This window comes from Polyergus mexicanus, unplaced genomic scaffold (assembly GCF_030449975.1).
Source record: "Polyergus mexicanus isolate NDT 795.1 unplaced genomic scaffold, iyPolMexi1.0 SCAF_6, whole genome shotgun sequence".
Lineage (NCBI taxonomy): Eukaryota > Metazoa > Arthropoda > Insecta > Hymenoptera > Formicidae > Polyergus > Polyergus mexicanus.
Genome location: NW_027223326.1, coordinates 12,062,819 through 12,083,740, shown reverse-complemented (window position 1 = coordinate 12,083,740; position 20,922 = coordinate 12,062,819). Strand labels below are relative to the sequence as shown.

General features: G+C 37.6%; 1 protein-coding gene across 19 annotated transcripts in view; it reads left to right on the top strand.

Annotated features, from left to right (window-relative positions):
- The window catches only part of Rhogap100f (Rho GTPase activating protein at 100F), a 60,159-nt gene that overhangs the window by 27,668 nt on the left and 11,569 nt on the right, over positions 1 to 20,922 (top strand). For 13 of the 19 annotated variants that reach the window (XM_070297294.1, XM_070297287.1, XM_070297284.1 and 10 more), the window contains 7 exons: positions 15,220 to 15,333; positions 15,953 to 16,135; positions 16,855 to 17,013; positions 17,312 to 17,541; positions 17,987 to 18,248; positions 19,162 to 19,173; positions 20,462 to 20,717. In XM_070297294.1, coding sequence (XP_070153395.1) covers positions 15,220 to 15,333; positions 15,953 to 16,135; positions 16,855 to 17,013; positions 17,312 to 17,541; positions 17,987 to 18,248; positions 19,162 to 19,173; positions 20,462 to 20,717 — 1,216 coding nt within the window. Of the gene's footprint in view, positions 1 to 13,004; positions 13,197 to 13,238; positions 13,785 to 15,219; positions 15,334 to 15,952; positions 16,136 to 16,854; positions 17,014 to 17,311; positions 17,542 to 17,986; positions 18,249 to 19,161; positions 19,174 to 20,461; positions 20,718 to 20,922 lie in introns of those variants that run through there. The other 6 variants (XM_070297281.1, XM_070297300.1, XM_070297299.1 and 3 more) reach the window with 5 other exon arrangements.

The following is a 20,922-nucleotide window of genomic DNA, read 5'->3' as shown; positions in this document are numbered from 1 at the left end:
TGATCCTTGATGAGGCCTGTATCAACGAGTAATAACGTAACGATAACAATTACGACGTACAGACTGGCCGAAAGTTCCGGACATGTTTGACATAGACAGTCGCACGAATCTGCCTTATCGACTTTGGGAACCGTCAATCGATCTTCCGACAACACGTCTATTATAACCTTTAGTCGAGGCATTTCGAGAGTTTGCTTTACATTAGTTATGAGCTGAGTATGTGTTATGTAAGGGGTGTAAGATAAATGCACGGGGAGAGAATGCAAGATCAACGAGAATCGAATAGTTTTAGAATCGAAAGATTCCACCCAGTTTAAAGTATAGAAATTTGAGTTTGATGAAACGAGTTTAAAAATTTCGAATACGTATTTGCGAACCCGAACGCTTTATGATTACGAATACAATCAACGATTTAAAATTCCGAGAAATTTTTATAATTCTTGTCAAAAGCTTCAAGTATTTTAAATTTTAAGATTATTGGAACGTTGTAGAGAAAAATCGCACGACAGATTTCATTACACGTGCAACGCGTTGACATGTACTACATTACGGAATTTTGGAAGCGAGATCCCTTCTACGCGATGCACAATGCACGATAAAGACTCCTAAAAAAAGAAGAAGAAAAAATATATGTATATATATATATACATTCAGATTAATACATATTTATGCGTATATACATATAACTACATATACATTATATAATATGCATTATTAAAACATATCTTGTTTTTTAGTATATGTAGAAGGAAACGCATTGTTAATATATGTATTTATATATGTGTTCTGTGCTTTCAAAGTTTACGTGTATTATAAAATTTATCCCTATTCATACAATATATAAAAAGTTCATAACACTCGAAAGCGAAATATTTTGTCGCAAATTTTGATTTATAGGAGGATACGCGTCACGACACACACAATCCTTGTGTTAACGTTTTGGCATTATTTATATAGAGAGATCAGGAACGGCCTTTTTAAAAGAAGACAGATGCGAGAGAATGGTGGTTGATGGGAACGATGAGAGGGTGCGACGTTTCTCCGAGCGGAAACCTCATAGAAGTCGATCGCCGTGAAATCGTTATTATGCCATCATGATTTTACAAGAATACTCGCGTCTGACCCATATTTTCCTCTCCCCCTGTCATCGCCAGGCTTTTCCATTTATTATTGTTAGATTCTGGCAATTGTGAAATGATACCATTTGAAAAAGATCGAATGTCATTTATTAGGACTCAGATAGCGGATATGTCAAAACTTTTTTCATTTTTTTTTTTTCACGTTCCCATATGTCTCTTCGTGTTTATATGGCAATATTTCAATAAAAGCTGTTTAAAAGATTTATTTGCAGTGACTTTACTTAATTTGACAATGCGTTCAAGATCTAAATTAAAAGTGCAAATTAATTCTTGTCGTTATCATAAAAGTCATTGATAACACTACGATAAATAAGCAGAATGTGTGAATGTAATGTGAAATAAATAAGAAAATTTAATTTTCCTCGTTTGGATCGGTTTAAAAAATTTATAACACTCATAATGAATATGATAAATTTGTAGAATTCCAGGCTAAAGTTTTTCGTTTAAGATTTTTCGAAAATTTACTTTCCGGTAGAAGAAGCATCCGCGACTATACGCGGTTCTTCGATTAGATATTTGCGGTTTATATCACGATAGCGCAAAGAAAAGAAATTGATCGATAAGAAACTTCGATATTAAATGCATAGTTTATAAGAAGTGAAAGTGAAGAAAAAGGATATCCGTCTTTTGCTTCGATTGCGCAATCTTGATCGACATTTCGCTGCTCTCCTCTTGCATTACTTTAAGAATATTTATTTTTGCCATATGAATAACTTAATTTGCAGAAAATACATTCAATAAATATTTTAGAATGATACAAATTTCTCACACGTTAGACAACAGTTATTATAAAACGGTGTGTATCTAAAATAATATTTTAAAAACTAATTATTATGCGCATATTTGAAAAAAATATATACTTGATCTATGTGTGAATTTTAATATTTTTAATTTTCTTTCTTTTTTTTTTTTATTTAGATTGCCTTCCTTCAAAATCCTTTGATCGGTGCGCGTTTCTTTGGCATCTAGCCCATCAAATAAATCCCTTTGCCGCTCGAAGTAGAATAAATCGATCGGTATCAATAGCCGACGTGCTGTATACATATTATTGTCACCAGTCTAATTTACGAATAAAAATGATGTATATTGTTCTTAAAGAATAACATAAAATCATTGATACATAAAAATAGAAATTTTTCGAATTAAGTATCTTTTTCTACTCACCGTGTCGATATGTTTTGTAAATCAAAGAATTGAAAAAGAACTTATGCGTAATGAGAAACGAGTATATAAAAATACATTTTCAAAAAATATAGTATCAAGTTTAGGATTGTATAATATTTGAATCGTGATTTTTTTTTTTCTCTTCGTTTAAAATGTTTCTCTAGTTGCAGTGTCGTGCCGTTTCTTGTCTCGATACAAAACTAAGGAAGAATCACCGTTTCGCGATGTGTGCTGGCTGTTCTATAAATATGAGAAAAGATGCACTACTCGAATTTGAATATCTCCCTTTTATTGGATCCCTTTATAACGGAAAGCTTTCACCGGCGCCCTTTGAATTTCAATTCTTCGCCGTGTCTCCGCCTCGAAGTAGAATAAACCGATCTGCGTGTAACGAGCGTCGAGTCGGACGGATAGATGGATACTCGCATATTTGCCTTTCAATACGATTATACGTGTACTTTGCGCACGAGTAGCCCTGGCATAGCCAATATAAGCCGTGCGTTTCTCTCTTCACTTTCACGGATAAAGTCCCGAAGAGCGTTATTCGATTCCTACGGCGATGTCTTCCGAGTGACCGACTCGATTTTGCCGTTTTTCTTGGAGTCAGAGACCTTTTTCTCGACCTGCGCGAAAGCTCGTTCAAAACTTCGCGCTCTCTCTCTCTCTCTCTCTCTCTCTCTTTCTTCCTTTTATCGGAATGTCAGTCATTTGTGTGTGTCGCAAGATTGTGAAAAGACAGACGCTGCACATGCACACGCCTACGCGCGACCGATCGATCCCCTTACATACTTTATAAACCGGTGTATGGTAAAATTTAGACAAGCGATATCGTTAGACAGATTTAGGGCTCATACTGTTAATTAGGAAACTATGATTTAATCTGCGCTAGGTGAAAGAGAGTCGTTATAATCTTTTGTACATATCTTGCAGTCAGATAAGAAATTAATAAAACAAAGCGGAGAAGACGGCTACATAAGATTTAATGTACATTTTACTACTTTTATTGGATATACAATAGAATATAATAAAATTAATTTCGCAATCGACATAGAAAAATTTTAAACTTTTTAAATTTATCCTGTAAAATATTTTACGTAAACTATAACTTAGTAAGGTAAACTTACTAAGATAGATAGACCTCCCCTGAAATTTAAAGCTCGAAATATATAATTGCTCTTTGCAAAATAATTTAAAAAAAATTAAATGTATGCACGCGTACGTGTAGGTGTATGTTGTATACGTGTACAATCATTTGATAAATTATATTTTATACGTAAGTACGCAGAGAGAAAAAATAAAAAGAAGAGAAAAGAGAGAGAGCGACTCTTTGATGGGATACGTGTCTCTGGAGGATATTTACGGCAAACGATATCCTCGAGGATACGGCGATCGAAGTAAACAGCGGAATCGATGAGTCGTGGCTCTTCGCTCTTCGAGGATTTCAAGACAAAGTTTCTCGTTTGCGGCGGCGATCCGTCGTGCAAATAATCGTATGCCGCGTATTGCGGAGAAAATGGAACTTTGTTAAAGAAAAAAAAAAAGGAAGGAGAGAGGATGAGCGAGCGGAGGAGTACTTGAGCCCGATTTCTTTTCCTCTTCTTCAATTACGGCTCTCTCGTCGACTTTTGGCAAAGTTGTCAAGACGGTTGGCAATTCGCAAACTCGACCGAGCGCGTTATTAAATTATGAAATATCGAATCTCTCGCGCGAGAGGGTCGTCGTATCGCACGCGGGCGGGCGCACGGGATCGGGAAGGTTACCGGCAATTTACTTTGCTAATTGCAAAAGTTGGAACGGCCAGGTGCCGTTCCGCTTCTGCTCCTCGAGTCGTCGTCGATCCTGAAATGTCGCGCGCCCCGCGCGTCCGCATAACCGCGTCGCGTCCTACGCGACTTCATATCGGGCGCATAATTCGCCTACAGCATCGTTCGTTAATGGCATCCCTAATGTTGTAACGTAATTAATATCGTCTAATAAAACTCTCTCTCTTTATGCTGTTAATTCTTTCGTGTATATTTTGTTAGTACCTTCTTAAAAACGACCAAAAATACATACTCTTTTGAAGTCTTGTATAAAATATCTTAAAATGATCGGGGAAAGTGAGACGTTCTATTTTAAATTCATTTTAGACCATTATTTATGATATGCGAAGGAATTCTACACGGAATTTTATGTTTATAAATTTATATACCACGTAATATTGAATTATAGATGAAAATATACGACACATATAAAATAATAAATAAACTTTTGTTTCGCGATTTCTATCGCGAATTATATAGATTGCCTAAAGCGAGATTTCAAATAAATTTACCTTTCTCTTAACAGCTAATATATGTTATTGATTATCGATATTAATACTATATAATTATTATTTATCTTTAGGCAACAGAAATTATTTTAAAAAGCAAGCATGCAAGAGACGACATGTATTTCTCTTTAGTAGTTGCGGATAAAATGGTCTGGTAATGGTTAATTTTGATAAATTTCATTTATCTGATAAAGCGGAGAGAGCTTCTTGTTAATTTTCTAGCAAACTGGGTCAATCTCGTTTCGCATTTTATTTATAGTAAAAAAATTAAGTTATTTTTTCATAATTTCTTTCCCTCCAATATAACAGTACACATTTACACGCGTATATATATATGTGTGTGTGGGGGTATGTGTGTGTAATAAATATTATAATAGTAAAAGATGGAATAATATTGCCATTAATAAGTTGTATTATATTACTCAAGTACATGGACTTATCGTTGGTAGAGAGCATAGATAGACATATGAGAAAATAGATGCTATAACGTATATATAGAGAGTATTGTTGAGAACGTGCATAGAAAGTGTCCAGAAGATCAGATTTCAAATATTTAATTTCAGATTATTTGATAAATAAATGCATTTATTGTATATTAATAAAATTAGGTTAATATAAATTAATAAGAATAATTTTTATTATTTCTAACTTTAAATGATCTAAATCTTATTGTTATTCACATATACGTAAGAAAGAATGGTATTTAATAATTCACAACTCATACGTTATCTGTATTTTGAGTGTCGAGAAATAAATTGATTAATTGGTGAACAAATTTTGTTACGGCACTGGCACTGGCACAAATTTTGAGCCATCCTGTATGAACATATATATATATATATATATGGTATAGACATAGGCGCTATTGCATTTGCACCTGCTTAATATTTCGACATTGCATATAAATAAGAAGTTTCCGTTGCACACGGTCAGAAAGCTGCGACGTGTTGTACTGAATTACGTGTAAAATTCTTCGCACGTCGCTGCTTATCGTTACGCTTTCATACGGGGCAGTTGCGAGATTCGCGAGATACACACTCTACAGATAGAATAACATAAGAAGAAGTGCGAAAATATTTGCGGGTCGTGTCGCGAGATTCAAGATGAGAACGTGCATATCTGTTCTGTGTGCGAGTCGAATATTACGATATATATGACGTCGTGCGGTTGCGTCGAAGCGCAATATTCGTACTGCCACGCTCGCACACATACACACATATACACATATACATACACGCACGCATCGCTATCATGATGCCTGTGCACATATGGGATACGGCAAATATAGTTGCGGCGGAAATTAGTTTGACGGAGCGGAGCTTTCGAAGGTATTTCCTGAAAAATAGCTGCCTATTATGAAAACCTATTTTATGCAACAATGCGTAAATCCTGGATGGTAAATTAATAATTAATTAATTAAGTATTTAATTTCTAAAATTAGAAATTTACGCGTATCTCTATTTCACGATCCACATGATGTAAAGCTTTTTGTAATATAAATCTCTCAAACACAATGAATCTTGAACAAAATAAGAAAGAGAGAGAGAAAGATTTCGTTCTCCAAAGAATGAATCTCATAATTGGATATTTCGAGAATACACATATTTTTTTAAAAGGGAATATATATTTAGCGCCCAAAAATCTCTCGTTATATTTATTTGGTATTTATATTTTCCTAAATATTCAATATTTTATATTACTATACCTTAAATAGAACATTTTGCTTTACCTACCCATTCATCGATTTCCAGGATGAATGTGTCCCCAGATGGGAAATGCATTAACATAGTTTTATTTTGCCTGTTTAAATGACCTATGATCGCTGCACCCTACGATGCCATGTCGTTTTATCGAAGACCGTATAAAACAATGCGCGTTTCTATATATTTCCATTTAAATTCTCTTTCGGACCCACCCCCGCTATAAAACGATTGCGACGCAATAACACAATCATAACGAAGGTACGATGCGTAAAAAGCTATCGATCGCTCGTTTTAACGACTAATCGCAATAAATGTCACGTCGATTCCCATTTGCGTTATATCCTTATCACTTGCATAGATTGACCAGCCCCAATTTGCTTAAATCGCGAAAAATATATAGATAATGATACAAATTATTATTTATTTAGTTACTACAAGCGTAAACAAGATAATTGCATATTTTATAAAAAAATATCGTAATCGGTTTAAATCTTAAAAAATACAGTAATTTTTTTCGTTAATGCTGTCGGCATTATACTATCGAATTTAATATATTATATATTGAATTGTTTATATATTAACAATTTGAGCTTAATCCTTATTTTGATATAGTAATGCAGTAATTTTATTTTAAATATACGATATGTGCATGTGTGTATAAAACAAAGAGCGATTGCATTTTCAATAGCTATATAGTTTCTTAGAGTTCAAAATTAAAGCAAAACATGCAAATTGCAGGCGTATACGTATTCAGGGAATGAAAATATTCCAGGGAATGGAAATAATCTCTTTACTCCGTCTATAGAGAATTATTGATTGAATTATCGATCGATTGTAGTCTATTTTTTCAGAATAGATTGTCCACGCTTTGGATCTTTGAAATGGATACAATCTATCATTTGTTACCGTCCCGTAAGCTGTGCCGCACCTCGGGCATGTTGTTGCAATTTATGGCAGCTTTTTGTCCCCTCGAATCACGCGACCCTTCGCTCCGAAACGTTCGCCACATTTAAGTCACGTACCCTCGATGTTACACGGAAGCTACAGCCGGTAGTAATGCTCGATTGCAACCCAGTCTCGGTTAACTTAATCGTGATTGAAGTCTCGGTTATCGTGCAGTCGCGCCGGACGGTTGGATAAGTCAATAGGACCATTTGCGGGGCCAATTGTAACCAGGGACAATTGTAACACTGGCGATAATTGAAATCCTTAGCGATCGTATACGTCGAGAGAAGGGGCAGTTTAGTTGAGTAATCGCGCAACACATATATCGCCTTTTTTCTATAAAATATAAGAATTTAAATATAAACGGTTCTAAATTTTCTCTAATCGTTCTAATTGAGAGATCATCTGATTTAGATGAGAAACGTGAAATATTTAATTAACAAGAATTTATCCCCGTAAAATATTAATTATGTCAAATTTTATTAGTACCGTTTTACGCTAAAATTAAGAAATTGTATAAAAATATATGATTTTATAAATTTTAATTTTAAACTTTAAAATAGCAATAGCGGATTTTCCTTATTTTTGCATTTCTTAATGCAGAAAATAGACCATCGGCAGATTACAATCTATTATCGATGAATAATATCGTAATTCTACCCTGTGAGACTACCCTGTGAAATTATCGATCGCCCATTGTCTAGTATCAAGTAATTATAAATATCAAGAGGACCGTGAAAGAGAAAGATGAGACGCGATTTCGCCAAGATCGTCATTCGCGTCGCGCTCGCACATGTATGTTATTTTCTCTTACGAGGGTGTATTATAGACGCATAAAACTCACACAAGCTCACATCGATCGGGCGGTGGACATACACGCGTATAAATGCCACAGGATGGTGGTAGAGCGTGCGCGGTCAAAAGCCGGGCGTGCACACGCGCGAATTCTCTTCCACCTTCCGCCCTGCCCTCTTCGGGACCGCAAAACGCAGGCGCGTCGAACGGATATCGTATCGCAGGATGCGGAGTGCCGTTTCCCACTCTCCTCTTTCGTTCGCATCCCTTTCCTCTTCTTACCTTTTCGCGTATATGGTATATACCGCGCGCGCCCTCTCTTTCTCGTTCACCCCTCGCGCCCTTTCTACCTCGTTTCGCATTCGTCTCTTTTCTCCTCTTTCGACCTCAAATCATTCCTCTAATACATCCTCCTCCCCCTCCCCCTCCTCCCCCTCCTCGCACCGATACCGCTGATACCAAACGTGCGTACGCCTGCGTACACGTCGTATTACTCTACTTACTATATGTACAATACTACGCTTTACTACTGACACTCGCGTACTACTACGACCAGTGGCGTATCGACGACCTTCCGTCCCGATCTTTGCCCCCGAGAGTTGCTGTGAGATTTCTTTCGAGAAGTTTTCGAAGAAACACTGCGCTTCGCGCGCAGTGACGCGATTTATGCATGCCGTTTCCTCCCCGCTTCCTCCTCTCAAAGTTACCACCACATTACACGGCACGCATCGAATTTCAATGGCACATTGTTACGCGCATCTATTTTATTTACTGCACATACTAGCTTTCCCCATCTATTCTCTTTATTGCCAAACTTCTTTTTCTAATCAGAATGATGGATAAAGGAGGCGTGTGTTAGTCCTTAATTGCACAATTGATAATTAATTTAAAATTTGATTATCATCGAAATTAAAACGAATAATTGAATTGAATAAGTTTTTGAATTTTAACGTGGAATCATTTTATAGAAATATTGAAAAAAGAGAATAAGAAAATATAGATTTCTTTTTTTTTCGTAATTTTTTCTTGACATTTTCTATTTCTGAGAAAATCTAGGTTGAAACCAACGAAAATTCATCGTTCAAGATATTCGATATTAAATTGAGATAGAGGCCGGATAAATTGGTCACTACGGATTCAATTTCATTGGGACATATTTCTGGATTGTGGGCCAGACTTTGCCCTTATTCTTCATTCTTAATCTCTTAAGTAAAACTTCATTTTCTGGGCTCGGATGCGGGGATAATTTTTTCCGAGTTCTCTTACGTGCGAAGGGGAGGTTGGCAGCTTCAAGAATAATTTATTTAAGGAATACAAAAACTAATGAAGCGTGTGTGGATTCGATAATGAAATCTTAATCGAATTATTTCCCGAACTTATAATATAAATTATGTTTTTTTCATTTTTTATTTCTCGACGAATAAAAATACGAATAAAGTTTTGCAGAAAGATTGCAACTAATGCAGATCAGATTGCAATTTTTACTCGACAAAATTAAAAAATTCACATTTTATTTAAAAGATATAAATTAAGCTATATATATTGTACATTTAGGACTGAATAAATCTCAATGCAATTCTCAAATGCATTTCTCGATTATGATCTTTTTATCCTTTCATGTTAGAATTATTAAATTTTACATATCTTTTATTAAAAATGTTAATATTTTTCATATATATCTCAAAATATATTTGTACTCGAGTATTTAGATTATGTATCGGAAGTAAAGATATTCAACGCGGTATCAGATACACTGTGTGCGCAAAATTCATGTTCGTAAAACTTTCTTCCCGAGCGGTAACGCGAAATACGCGAGAAAGCGAAGCACGAATTTTAGTACCCGTTGTCAAAAGTTGCACAATATCCACGCTGCCACTTTGCCAGGGAGTAACTCGACGGTACGAGAGTTCGGCAAACGCGTAGGTCGGCAAACATTAAATTCAGAGTCCCTTCCATGGAACAAATTATCACTGACTCGCGTCCCTATATTGGGGTGACGTAAATTTGTGGGAATGCTCGGTGGGCCGCGTTTACACCGGTGTTTACAATTATATCTGGCGGGATATTAAGAGGTAATGCATAACCATAATAGGGGAAGGTCGATGAACGATGTTCTCTTGGCCATTATTCATCGGTCTTCCCATATTATCGCGAAAACAGAATTCTTTTATTATCGTGAATTACAGAATAGAAAAATGTGATTTAATTTTGCATACTGTTTAATTAAAAGTCTCCATTAATACGATTAGATATGAAAATCAATTATTTTTTTTATAATTAAATTAAATCTGGATCTTGGTAATATATATGTATAAAGGGTGAGATACACTGTAATAAATTCCCATACGACGGTTATTGTGTAAGCTGCGAATATGAGGAATCGGAAAATTAATTCTTCCTTATATTAACGATCCGGTATATCGTTAAGGTATTTCCGTCTACTTTATAACGTAAGCGAGTGTATCGAGAGAAAAAGAGAGAGAGAGAGAGAGAGAGAGAGAGAGAGAGAGAGAGAGAGAGAGAGAGAGGAAAGGAAGAAGGATGAGGGAGAGGAAGGAAGAAAACCGAGGGTGGAAAAAGCGTAGCGGATTAAATTGAAAGTGGAAAGTGTGTATGTGTGTGGATGGAGCACGGCATTAATATACCGCCATTATAATATCTTTTGCTATCTCCGTGTTATACAACGTGCTACTACTACTATTACTATTGTCAGTGCTATCCATTACACGATCAGTATCCTCGCACCTTACTATTCGCATTTGGTGGGGAAAAATTCGAGGTCGCCTATTCATTCTCCTACCTTGTGATCGTCGCATTCACGTAGGAGGTTGGTGACCCAGCTAAGTAAGTGAAGGATTTTCTAAGTGCATGTTCCAAAATCGCCGCGAGTCAAATTATCATAATATGCATTAACGGATTTTCCAGCAAATATTGGATTACGAGTGTTTTAGCAAAGCGGAAATCAATTTAAATCGCATAGGAGATCGTTACCTTACATACATTTTCGCTCGCAAATTTTATCGCTGCCGTTATCAGTGAAATTTTAGTCGCATTAATTTTCATTTCATAACCTTTGATGTTCCCGACGATATAGAATTATTTCTCTGCAAGTGACATCGTTATTACGTTGGTTTTCCATTCTTTCGAGTGAAATAAAATACGAGATAACGCGATTAATATTAAATAAAATCCCTCGATTAAAAAAGAATAGTCTTTTCCTACATCTGACCTTTTTCTACATTGATTTCTACTTTGTTCAGATTTGTTATTACATTTCTTTACGAGAGAGATAATATATAAGTTTGCTGTTCAATGGAAATGACATTGAACATTTAACGATTGCGATCGTAGCATTCAACGTCTCCTCTCTCGTTCAACATCGCTTTGCGTTTTTCGCGACGAGATGCCCCTCCAGCTGAAAAACGACTCGCATTATGTCAACGAGAGCACGATGATATAAACTACTTTGGAAAGTGCATTACCGGCGTTTCTCACGTTTGTCCTGCGCCCCAGGCTTATTTATCGCCTCCGGGGGCGAGTTCCTAGCTTCGAGTCGCAGCTGTTGTCTATAATGGAGTTGCGTACCATCGTCATACGTGGAGCAAGAAGTTGGCGCGATGGGGAAGTAGTAGCCAACTCGAGAACAAATGTGACGGAAGGATGAAGAATCTCGAGAAAAAGCAAACACTATGTATATCGAGAGTATAGCGAGAAAAGTAGCGGCGAAGGTTAGGTTAGGTTGAAAGAAGAGTGAATACACACATCGGGGATAAAAAGTTATCGTTAGGGACACAGTGGATGACACGAAAATTGTGTAAAAATATGCGATGCGCAAATTAATATCGAGTGGAGAGACGAGGAAGAATCCAACGGTAGTAAAATGAAGTAAGAAAAGCGGATGTGAGGAAGTGAGATACGCGCGGAAGTAAGACGAGATATCGTCATGATAGAAGAAACGAACGATCGGAACGACACTTTGATGCACGGAGAATGAAACGCCAAGTGCGAATCAGAAAGAAATCCATTCTTACGAATCGCAAAAATCCGTTCTGTCGTGGAAAAAAGCGCGAGAAAGGTTGCCGCTGTCGTGTGAGGTGAGGGACACTCGTAAGGGAAGTGCCAGCGACTGCAAGTAAGAAGTAAACGAAACGGGGAAAATCCAATTGAGGATAGCCGCGACTGGGAAGAGATAGAAGGCTGGAATTGTTGGGGAGAAATGAGAAGAGGAAGGGAGAGCGAAAAAACGTGAGAGAAAGAGAGAATGAAAATACGTGAAAATCGCGGAAAGATTGAAAGACGCGTGTAAAGCGATACGAGAAGTATCGTTAAGAGCGCCGCTTAAGGCACTTTGTGTAGGTAAGAAAAATTCGGAGAGAATGCAAAGAAAAATAAGAAAAAAGAAGGAGGAAAAATTCTTAAAGGAGAGACAGAATGGCTGATGCGCCAGGAAACGAAAGGAAAGGAAAGAGGCACGATCCTATACGTAACTCACAATCAGACTAAGCGAAAAGGCGCCAACGAGATTGCCGAAACACTCGGAAATACCTGAAGAGAGAGAGAGAGAGAGAGAGAGAGAGAGAGGAAAAGGGTAGGAACGCAAGTACGGGAATCAGGGATCGCCATCAGGAGGATAGAGGTGGAGAAGAAAGGAACGAAAACAGGGGAGCCGGGAGGACACCGTAGACAGCAAGGACCAGGGTAATGAGAGAAGAGGACAAGGTGGAAAGAAATGGCGAGCGCGACAGAGAGAAATCGAGTGGGCACGCAGAGAGGAATCGGAGGAGAGACACCACGTTTAGTGGTATGTTGCGAGGGGGTAGGAGTGCCGTAGAGAAAGAGCGCGTAAGAGACAGGACGTAGGAGGGAGATGAGAGGTAAGGGGGGGGGAGGTGGCTATGCGAGAAGAGTATGTACGTTGAGGGAGGTAGGGGGAGTGAGGTGACGTCACGCCGGGTCGATACTCACTCATACTACTCCGCGGCGACACGGTAACCTCCCGGCGATGGCGCACGCGCGCCTTTTACCCTCCTCACCGAGACTCGTACTCGTTCCTGAACGCCGCTTCCCGCCATATTAGCCACCATGGGGTAGGCGAGAATGTGCGACAGGGGTGGCTCGGGATGTTTCTTCTTCCGAAAGGTAATCCGCGCGTAATCTCTCTCTCTCTCTCTCTCTCTCTCTCTCTCTCTCTCTCTTTCTCTCTCATTCTCGTTTCTTCATTCTCCGTCACTCTCTTTATCATCATTCTTTTTCTTTGTCGCACTCGTATTCTCGTCGGGCATTTAGCTATGCTACGTCCTACGCGCGCCCTTTCGCACGGTTCGCCGATCACGTGAGACCGGAAGGAGATCGACGGCTCGCGGAAACGCTCGAGAAGAGGGACAGGTCGGAGGAGAAGATCCGCCGGTGTCTTCGCAGTGCTAACCGAGGATAATTCGCGCACGCATGGGACCGCCGGCGCCGCGACGAGATAGTACGACACGCGCGGCGGACGGGTTCGCCGGATCGCGGACGGGTGAGACGGAGAGACGGAGAGAGAAGACGGACGGAGTACGGGAGTGGTGGGCCGCGGGAAGGAAGGGCGGCGAGCAACTCCAGGAACCGCCGCTGCCAGGTAGCGAAAGAGGCTGTAAATCGGCCACGGCAGCGTGGATGTCCCTGCTGTCGCTCTGCGACCGGATGTGCGGTACCGCCGCGTGGCTCGTCCCGGTCACATGCCTCCGCGGGGTGCGTGTTCATCTTTTGCGCTATTCTCCCGGCTACCGGCATACTCCTAATCGTTAATATCTGTCGAGTGCGCTGATAAATGAACGAGCTTACTCGAGACGCGTGCAATCGATCCAAGGTTTCTTTATTTTCTAAAAATCCAGAGTTATATGTAGGAGAGAGAATAATTCTTTCGTATCCTGTGTTATAATCAATGCGCGCGCGCGCGCAAAGACTCGCGACAGCGTTTATAACGTTGAAATGTGGCAGGTGGATGATTTTATGAGCGCGTGTCGTTCGATAATAATGTGCTTTTGTCGATAGTCTCGATGAGACGTGAATCCGGATGAAATCACGGTCAATAAACATGAGGATTTACGGTGCTTGTGATGTTACGCCAAAGTGACAGATTGATGAGTTTTCGCGAGACACCGCATTTGCTTCGTTAACGGCCTCTCGTGCTTCTGAGAGGATCGTGATGGGTTTTAGATTTAGACGTCGTATTTATACATCTCGAATAAATAAATAATATTTTAGATATTCCTTTCTTGGATTAAATATTCCGTAATCTCATTCCATAATCTCATGGCACGCATGATCGCATAATCATATTATGTTAATCGGATTTATCATATTGATTGAAATTAATACGAGATTTTCAAAAATTAAGTCCACCGCTTGAAAAATGTTATTGTACTTATTGTTAAAGATGCATAATTTTTGCCGCTTACTTTTATCAAATATTGTACATCTTGTCGATTGTGTTGATAAAGGATTTCATTCCTTTATTAAAAGTAATTAAATAAAAAAAATATAAGATATTTATAAAGAAGGAAGAAATTTGCTTACATTCGATAAAAGCAATGAAAATTTTTGTAACAAAATTTGTTCATCCAATTTGTTTTGTAATATAAGATTTATGAAAAAAATATCGTATAATATATTATATATATTTTAAGTGAATTGATTGAATCGATTAGAAATTTTTGCTTCAAAATGGCATGTTCATATCGTAATAGGTCACGTATTTGTGAAAAATGTTCTTCTTCTCTCCTCTATCTTTCTGTCTCATGCATTCTAAATAATCTGTTATCATTTTATTAATATTATCAAAATCATACAAGCTTCTATAATGCACTGTGGTCTTGGATAATATAAGATACCCACGTTACGCAATCGCTAATAGAATATGTCATATACGTAGTTGATTTGTGGCATATCAATAATTTGACTATGTTTATCGTTGATTTAGATCCTGATTAATCCGTTTTTGATAAAAAGATGCCGTTTAAATTATCCCGAGTCTCCGTGCCAACAGTAGCGCTCCATTTCAACGATACGAGATTTTTTTTAATCGTCGTTCATTCATCGTTCTCTGTATTATTAATCGCAGTAATTAGCCTAATTTTATCTTAAGGTTAATCAATGGTGAAAATAATCGGTCATTGTTTTCTAGGAGGGCCGGGGGGAAGTGACAGACATAAGCGCAAGTCCTGGGAGGCAGGCACCTGCCAACCAGTTGCGCCCCAAGGAACCACCCCCCATGGTCATTCAAGGAGACTTCAGGAAGGTAGGTGACACTTTATTAACTCGTTGCCGATACAATGGACGAATTTATTAGTGCTCGTTGCGTCGGCGAACTTCAATCGGCGAATAGTGTGACGATAGATCCCGACACTCAATTTTGCGTTGCTCGTGAAGTTATCTCGACGACTGACAGAAATATGTTGACACTTGACACGTGCTTTAGTCGTTACGCACATTCTTCACATAATCTCATCGCTATTACAATAACATACGAAATATAAATTAAATTATTCCGTTTCCGATCTTTGAATAAATAAACAAAGTAGAAATGTAAAATATAATATCTTACTCCGCTGTAAAAATTTTATTTTGTTCGAGTAACATTTTGTACGATTACTAATTTTATTGGACTATATCTTTCTTCCTACGTATTTATTATCGGCTTACTACGTAGCCGATTATATACAATAATTACTTCACTTTTTACAGTATATTCTTTTATTTAAAATATTTGAGAATTTTGCTGCACGATAAAAATTACGAATAATATGACAATGAATTAAAAAGTGTCACTTTTGTCGTCGAGACAATTTCATCAATCCACGCACCCATGATAAATATTCGCTATACATACGGTAAAACGGAAGGATTCACCATTGCAGGTGAGCGGGATCAGTACAGAGATCTTCAAGCAGATCGAGACTGTCGAAAACGATCATGACGCTTCGACAGCGGCGGCCCTCGAAGCTGTCGAACGAAGAGGCGAGATGGTCGTGCGTGTCATTGAACCTCGGCAAATGGGTAGACAGGCTTCCGAGGCGGCGAAAAAATTTATCGCCATGCAGGTATGTTATCGATGGACCTATCTGCTTCCGACAGATTGTGATTCATTCGCGTTGAAACGTAATATCTTGTCATAAATTAGTACTACACGCAGTATTCCTTTATTATCGTCAACCCATTACCCCTGTCTGTTCACCGTATTTTTACCTCTTTATTAATTTTTTATATAATTTAATCACGGAATAATATATTGCTATTTAATATCTTATCATCGTTTGGCTATAGAAAAAAACAAAAAAAAAACGTATTTATATTTTTTTATGTTTTAGAGACACACACAAGCAAAACTCAATGTAAAGGAAATAGACTATACAAATGCGGAAATGCACAATTCGAATATAAAACTGGATGTGAAAATTTAAATTAAAGTTAAACGCAGATTGAAATAAAAATTTTTCTCTCAATTTGTTTAATTTTTGTGAATAAATTTTTGTTATCTTTAATAACAATTATAAGAAAAAACTGATAGTGTAGGCAGCAAACAAATCGTTGAAATAATATTTGCCGTGAATATAACTTTCGAAACTAAACAAACAGGTATAGCGATATCTGCTTGCATCGCGACCATTTGCCGCATCAGGGCACGGGGAAAATTATTTTCACGACAATGGAACAGTTTCGCGCAGCGTAATTTCCACGCCGTTCGAGCACGCGCAAACGCTGTGCGATATTTTAATCGCACGAATTAAAAATATGTTCGCTTGCTCGATCTTCGTTTCAGGATCCAAAGCACCCTATCCACTTTGTCGAGATAATCAAACGACCAGGACAGACTCTCGGTCTCTACATACGCGAGGGCAATGGCGTCGACAGGAACGACGGGGTTTTTATTTCCAGGATAGCTCTGGAGACCGCCGTCTACAATAGTGGCTGTTTAAAGGTGAGAATCCTCGCCTTCATCTTGTCCTGCAAATTTTCACCTTCTTTCGCCGCGACGAAGAAAACGAGGACGGAGCAGTGAATCGTCCTCTCGCCTTGCCTTTTTTTTTTCCTTTTTTGTCAAGCGAAAACTTGATCGCCGCCGTTGGTCGAAAAAAACAAACTGGTCATTTAAGAACGGAATCTATTTCGGGACGCGGTTTCGATGGCGCGTCGAATTAAATTTATACTTTTGCACCTTGACATTTCGCGAATCGGGCATCGATCAGTCATTCGCCATCATGCATTCGCGCTTACAGGTGGGCGATGAGATCTTGGCGGTGAATCTGGTCGACGTGACGCATATGAGTCTAGACGACGTCGTCATCATCATGTCGATACCGAGGCGACTCGTTTTGGCCACGAGACATGGTTCGCATCAACCGGTTTCACATGTTCGCCAGACTGAGCACAAGGCACCACCCGTAGTAGTAATCAAGAGGGAATTGAACGAGGACGAGAATGACCACGTGACTAGTAATCATGTCAGGTATTGCCTTTGCTTATTCGTAATTCTTATATCTCGAGTAATTATATATTTCGATAATAGTTGAAAATGACAAGATATCTCTCTCTCTCTCTCTCTCTCTCTGTCTCTTTCTCATACACACACACACACACCCACAAATGGGCTATTTCGAGATATTATATAAATGATTTTATATATTGTTTTTTAACATGGTTATAAATTTTTATTTTTATTCCCTTCTCATTTAAAAGTGCGTTAAAAATGTAAATGAATCGTTAGTAAAGATTCCCTCCATAAGGAGGGAGAGAACAATTATCTCTTACATTATATTCTCCGACAATTTCGATGCTTTAAATGATGTCTATCATAAATTAAGATAATTTTCTATTTTATAAATCGTATCTCGTTACTATTTTTGAATAGAACCTCGCGTATATAAAATACGACATTTTTTTTTTACACGCAGAGATGGCAGTAGCCGTAGGCGTGGCGACGGGCGCGAAATGTTGCCGTCGCGATCGAGACTCGGTCTCACAGGTTTGGGATCAAGCCAGGATCTCGGATCGAGCAACGGTGATCTGTATTATAATTCACGGCCGGAAGGTCACTGGTCCTATCAACCGCCACCGCCGCCGGTTATCACGCACCAACCGAAACCTTCGTCGACGCAACATTTTCAACCGTACGAGCGTGGTTATCCGAAAACGTTGGAGAGCTTAGCTGAGAAAGTAAGTCTTGCGCAATGTTTCGAGCGCCGATACAGAAATCTTTACGCGGATCGAGATTTATCAGAACGACAGAAAATACATTGTCGAAAAGAGTAAGTTACTCTTCGGGATAAACTAAAAATGAGAAAATATAAAAAAGTTTTATAAATTTTTTATTTTCCCATTGTAATAATATAATTTTTACAGCTCAACTCTTTCACAATTTAATAATCCAAATATTAATATAACATGACATAATTTAAAAAATTGCCAGTTATATGAATAAAGTATAAGAGGCTAATAGAGTCGTCTTTCCTTTTTATTAAATACTAATAATATTTCAAGATAATAATAATAATAATAATAATAATATTTTTTAAATATTATCTAGCGTTTATAATGTAAGAAAAATATCATATTACTTTGATTTATATGCATAGTATCGTCATTACATATATTACATATATTATATTATTTGTCTCAATACCGTCGTCAATTTTTTGTCGCTTCTGCAATCTCGATCCGATGTAGTTATATGCATAGATGTTCTAGACGATGTGGATCGAGCACCATTTCACACCTGTCTGCACCAATTCGATACTTGTTTGTCCTTCACTGTCTCCAATGAATGCTACTTTACGATTGAAAAAAAGTGGTGAACTCGTGGCAATGTCTCGGGACACTTGTTGTCGCGATCTCCGAGTCTTTCGGATTATTCGCGTTGAAAAGACCGAAGAATAATCAGCGAAACAAGACTTTTTCATATTGTACCGGAAAATGTATATCGAATCATTACCGCAAAGATAAATGTGAGAAAAGATAAATGTCTGAATTTTTTCCGAACGACGCGGAGGATCGATTCGCTCGCGTACCGACCACGTGTTTCATATGACTAATCGGTTCTATGAATGAATGCTACATTGAAATTAACCAGGATTTTACAAAGGTAAAAACAACACAAACTTTATCTTGATACCTAGACTTGTGTATGATTGCAATTTTTTTGTAATGTTTTAATGGACGCGAGTCTAAATAATTTCCCCTCTCTCTTTCTCTCTCCAATACTTGGCAATAAACGAATGCGCGAGTGCACGCATCGCATTTTAAATTCCATTCGACGATCATTAATCACCGATCGTTCAATTTTAAAGATAAATTTTGATTTTTTTTTTGTTATTTTCTTAGTTTAAAAAGTTATATAACAACAATTTATAAATTATTCATTAATTAAATTACTTCTCGCGTAATCATACAATATATAAATTGCATTACCAGTAGAAGCTTGTAAAGCTAAAGTTCGATAGAGATTAATGAAAAGGAAAGTCTATGGGAGACTAAATTATTCTGCAATAGGATATAATTATAAAAGTTAGTAAACGGAACGAGAGATCGCGAAAAGTTTAATAGTAAATGACTGAAATTTTTAATCATTCTCCACGATGCACTAGTGCATTCGTTTAACGAGTTTTGCCTAGAAGAAACGTAATACGAATTAATGGATATTTATATATTATATATGTATATATTTAAAACGTAGAAATCGCGTACACCTGCTGCCACTGTTCGTGTGACGTGAACCCTAACTTTATATTACTTTATCCTCGCTGTAAGCTTGCTACTTGTTCTTTCGATTGTCATTCCCGTCAATGTTTTGGATAACTTTATCATTTTCGAACGATTATCGATTACCAGTATAATTTCTATGCGTAGTATTATTCCATAAAGCTGTTAAAAACTTTAATAATTTATCAAAAAGATTATACTATGTAAAACTTTAATCAACTTATAGCATATTTTAAAGAAATTGACATACGTAATATAATTATATGCACGGAATTATATTCTTATAAACTGTATTTTTTCGTATAAAAGTTTTGCGTTTAACGTTCCTTTTTTTCTCAGAATATAGACAAGCTATAACCAAAGTGTAAAATAAAATAAATCGTGTTAACAAGAAGCAATCGATATCATGGATCGTCGGTATTTCAACAAAAACATTATCGTTGTAATTGCTATTATTTTTCATATAAAAATTCAAATTTTCAAAGTTAAAACGTATATACGATATATGTGTATAAAAAATTGTATGAGATATTGACGTAAGGTATTTTTTAGCGAAAAAAAAAACGGGAATATATTTATAATTCACAGCGATTTGCAATCTTGAAGAAATCTACTTACGCAATGTTTACGGATTGTGATTAAAACTTATTCGCGTGATCATGCGAGTGTAGGTACACCCCTTCTACACGGGGCCCATGATGCCCTCGTCGAATGGCCGACGTATGTCGACGGGTGGCGGAATGCAATCGGTCGGCGGCAGATTGTCGGGTCAGACCGCGCAATCGACTCATTACGGCTTCAGCCAGCACACCGGAAGTGGAAGGATCATGCCGAGAAGCGGTTCCGATCAGCACCTACCCCGAGTCGATTATACAAGTATCACGACGCCGGCGCGACATACCCTTCTTAGATCCAGCTTGAAATCAGGTTCGTAATGAATTGACTTACGATCAAGGCTTTCGAGACTTACGAGCGGCAAATTTCGTCAATATTTGTGCCTTTCCACACTCTTATATTTATTGTCTAAAATAAATTTTGAAGAACTCTACTCTTGCAATTTATTTATTCTCAAATTTCATATATTACTCTGAATATTTAATAATAGTTTGAAGAAATATGCGATAGATAATAT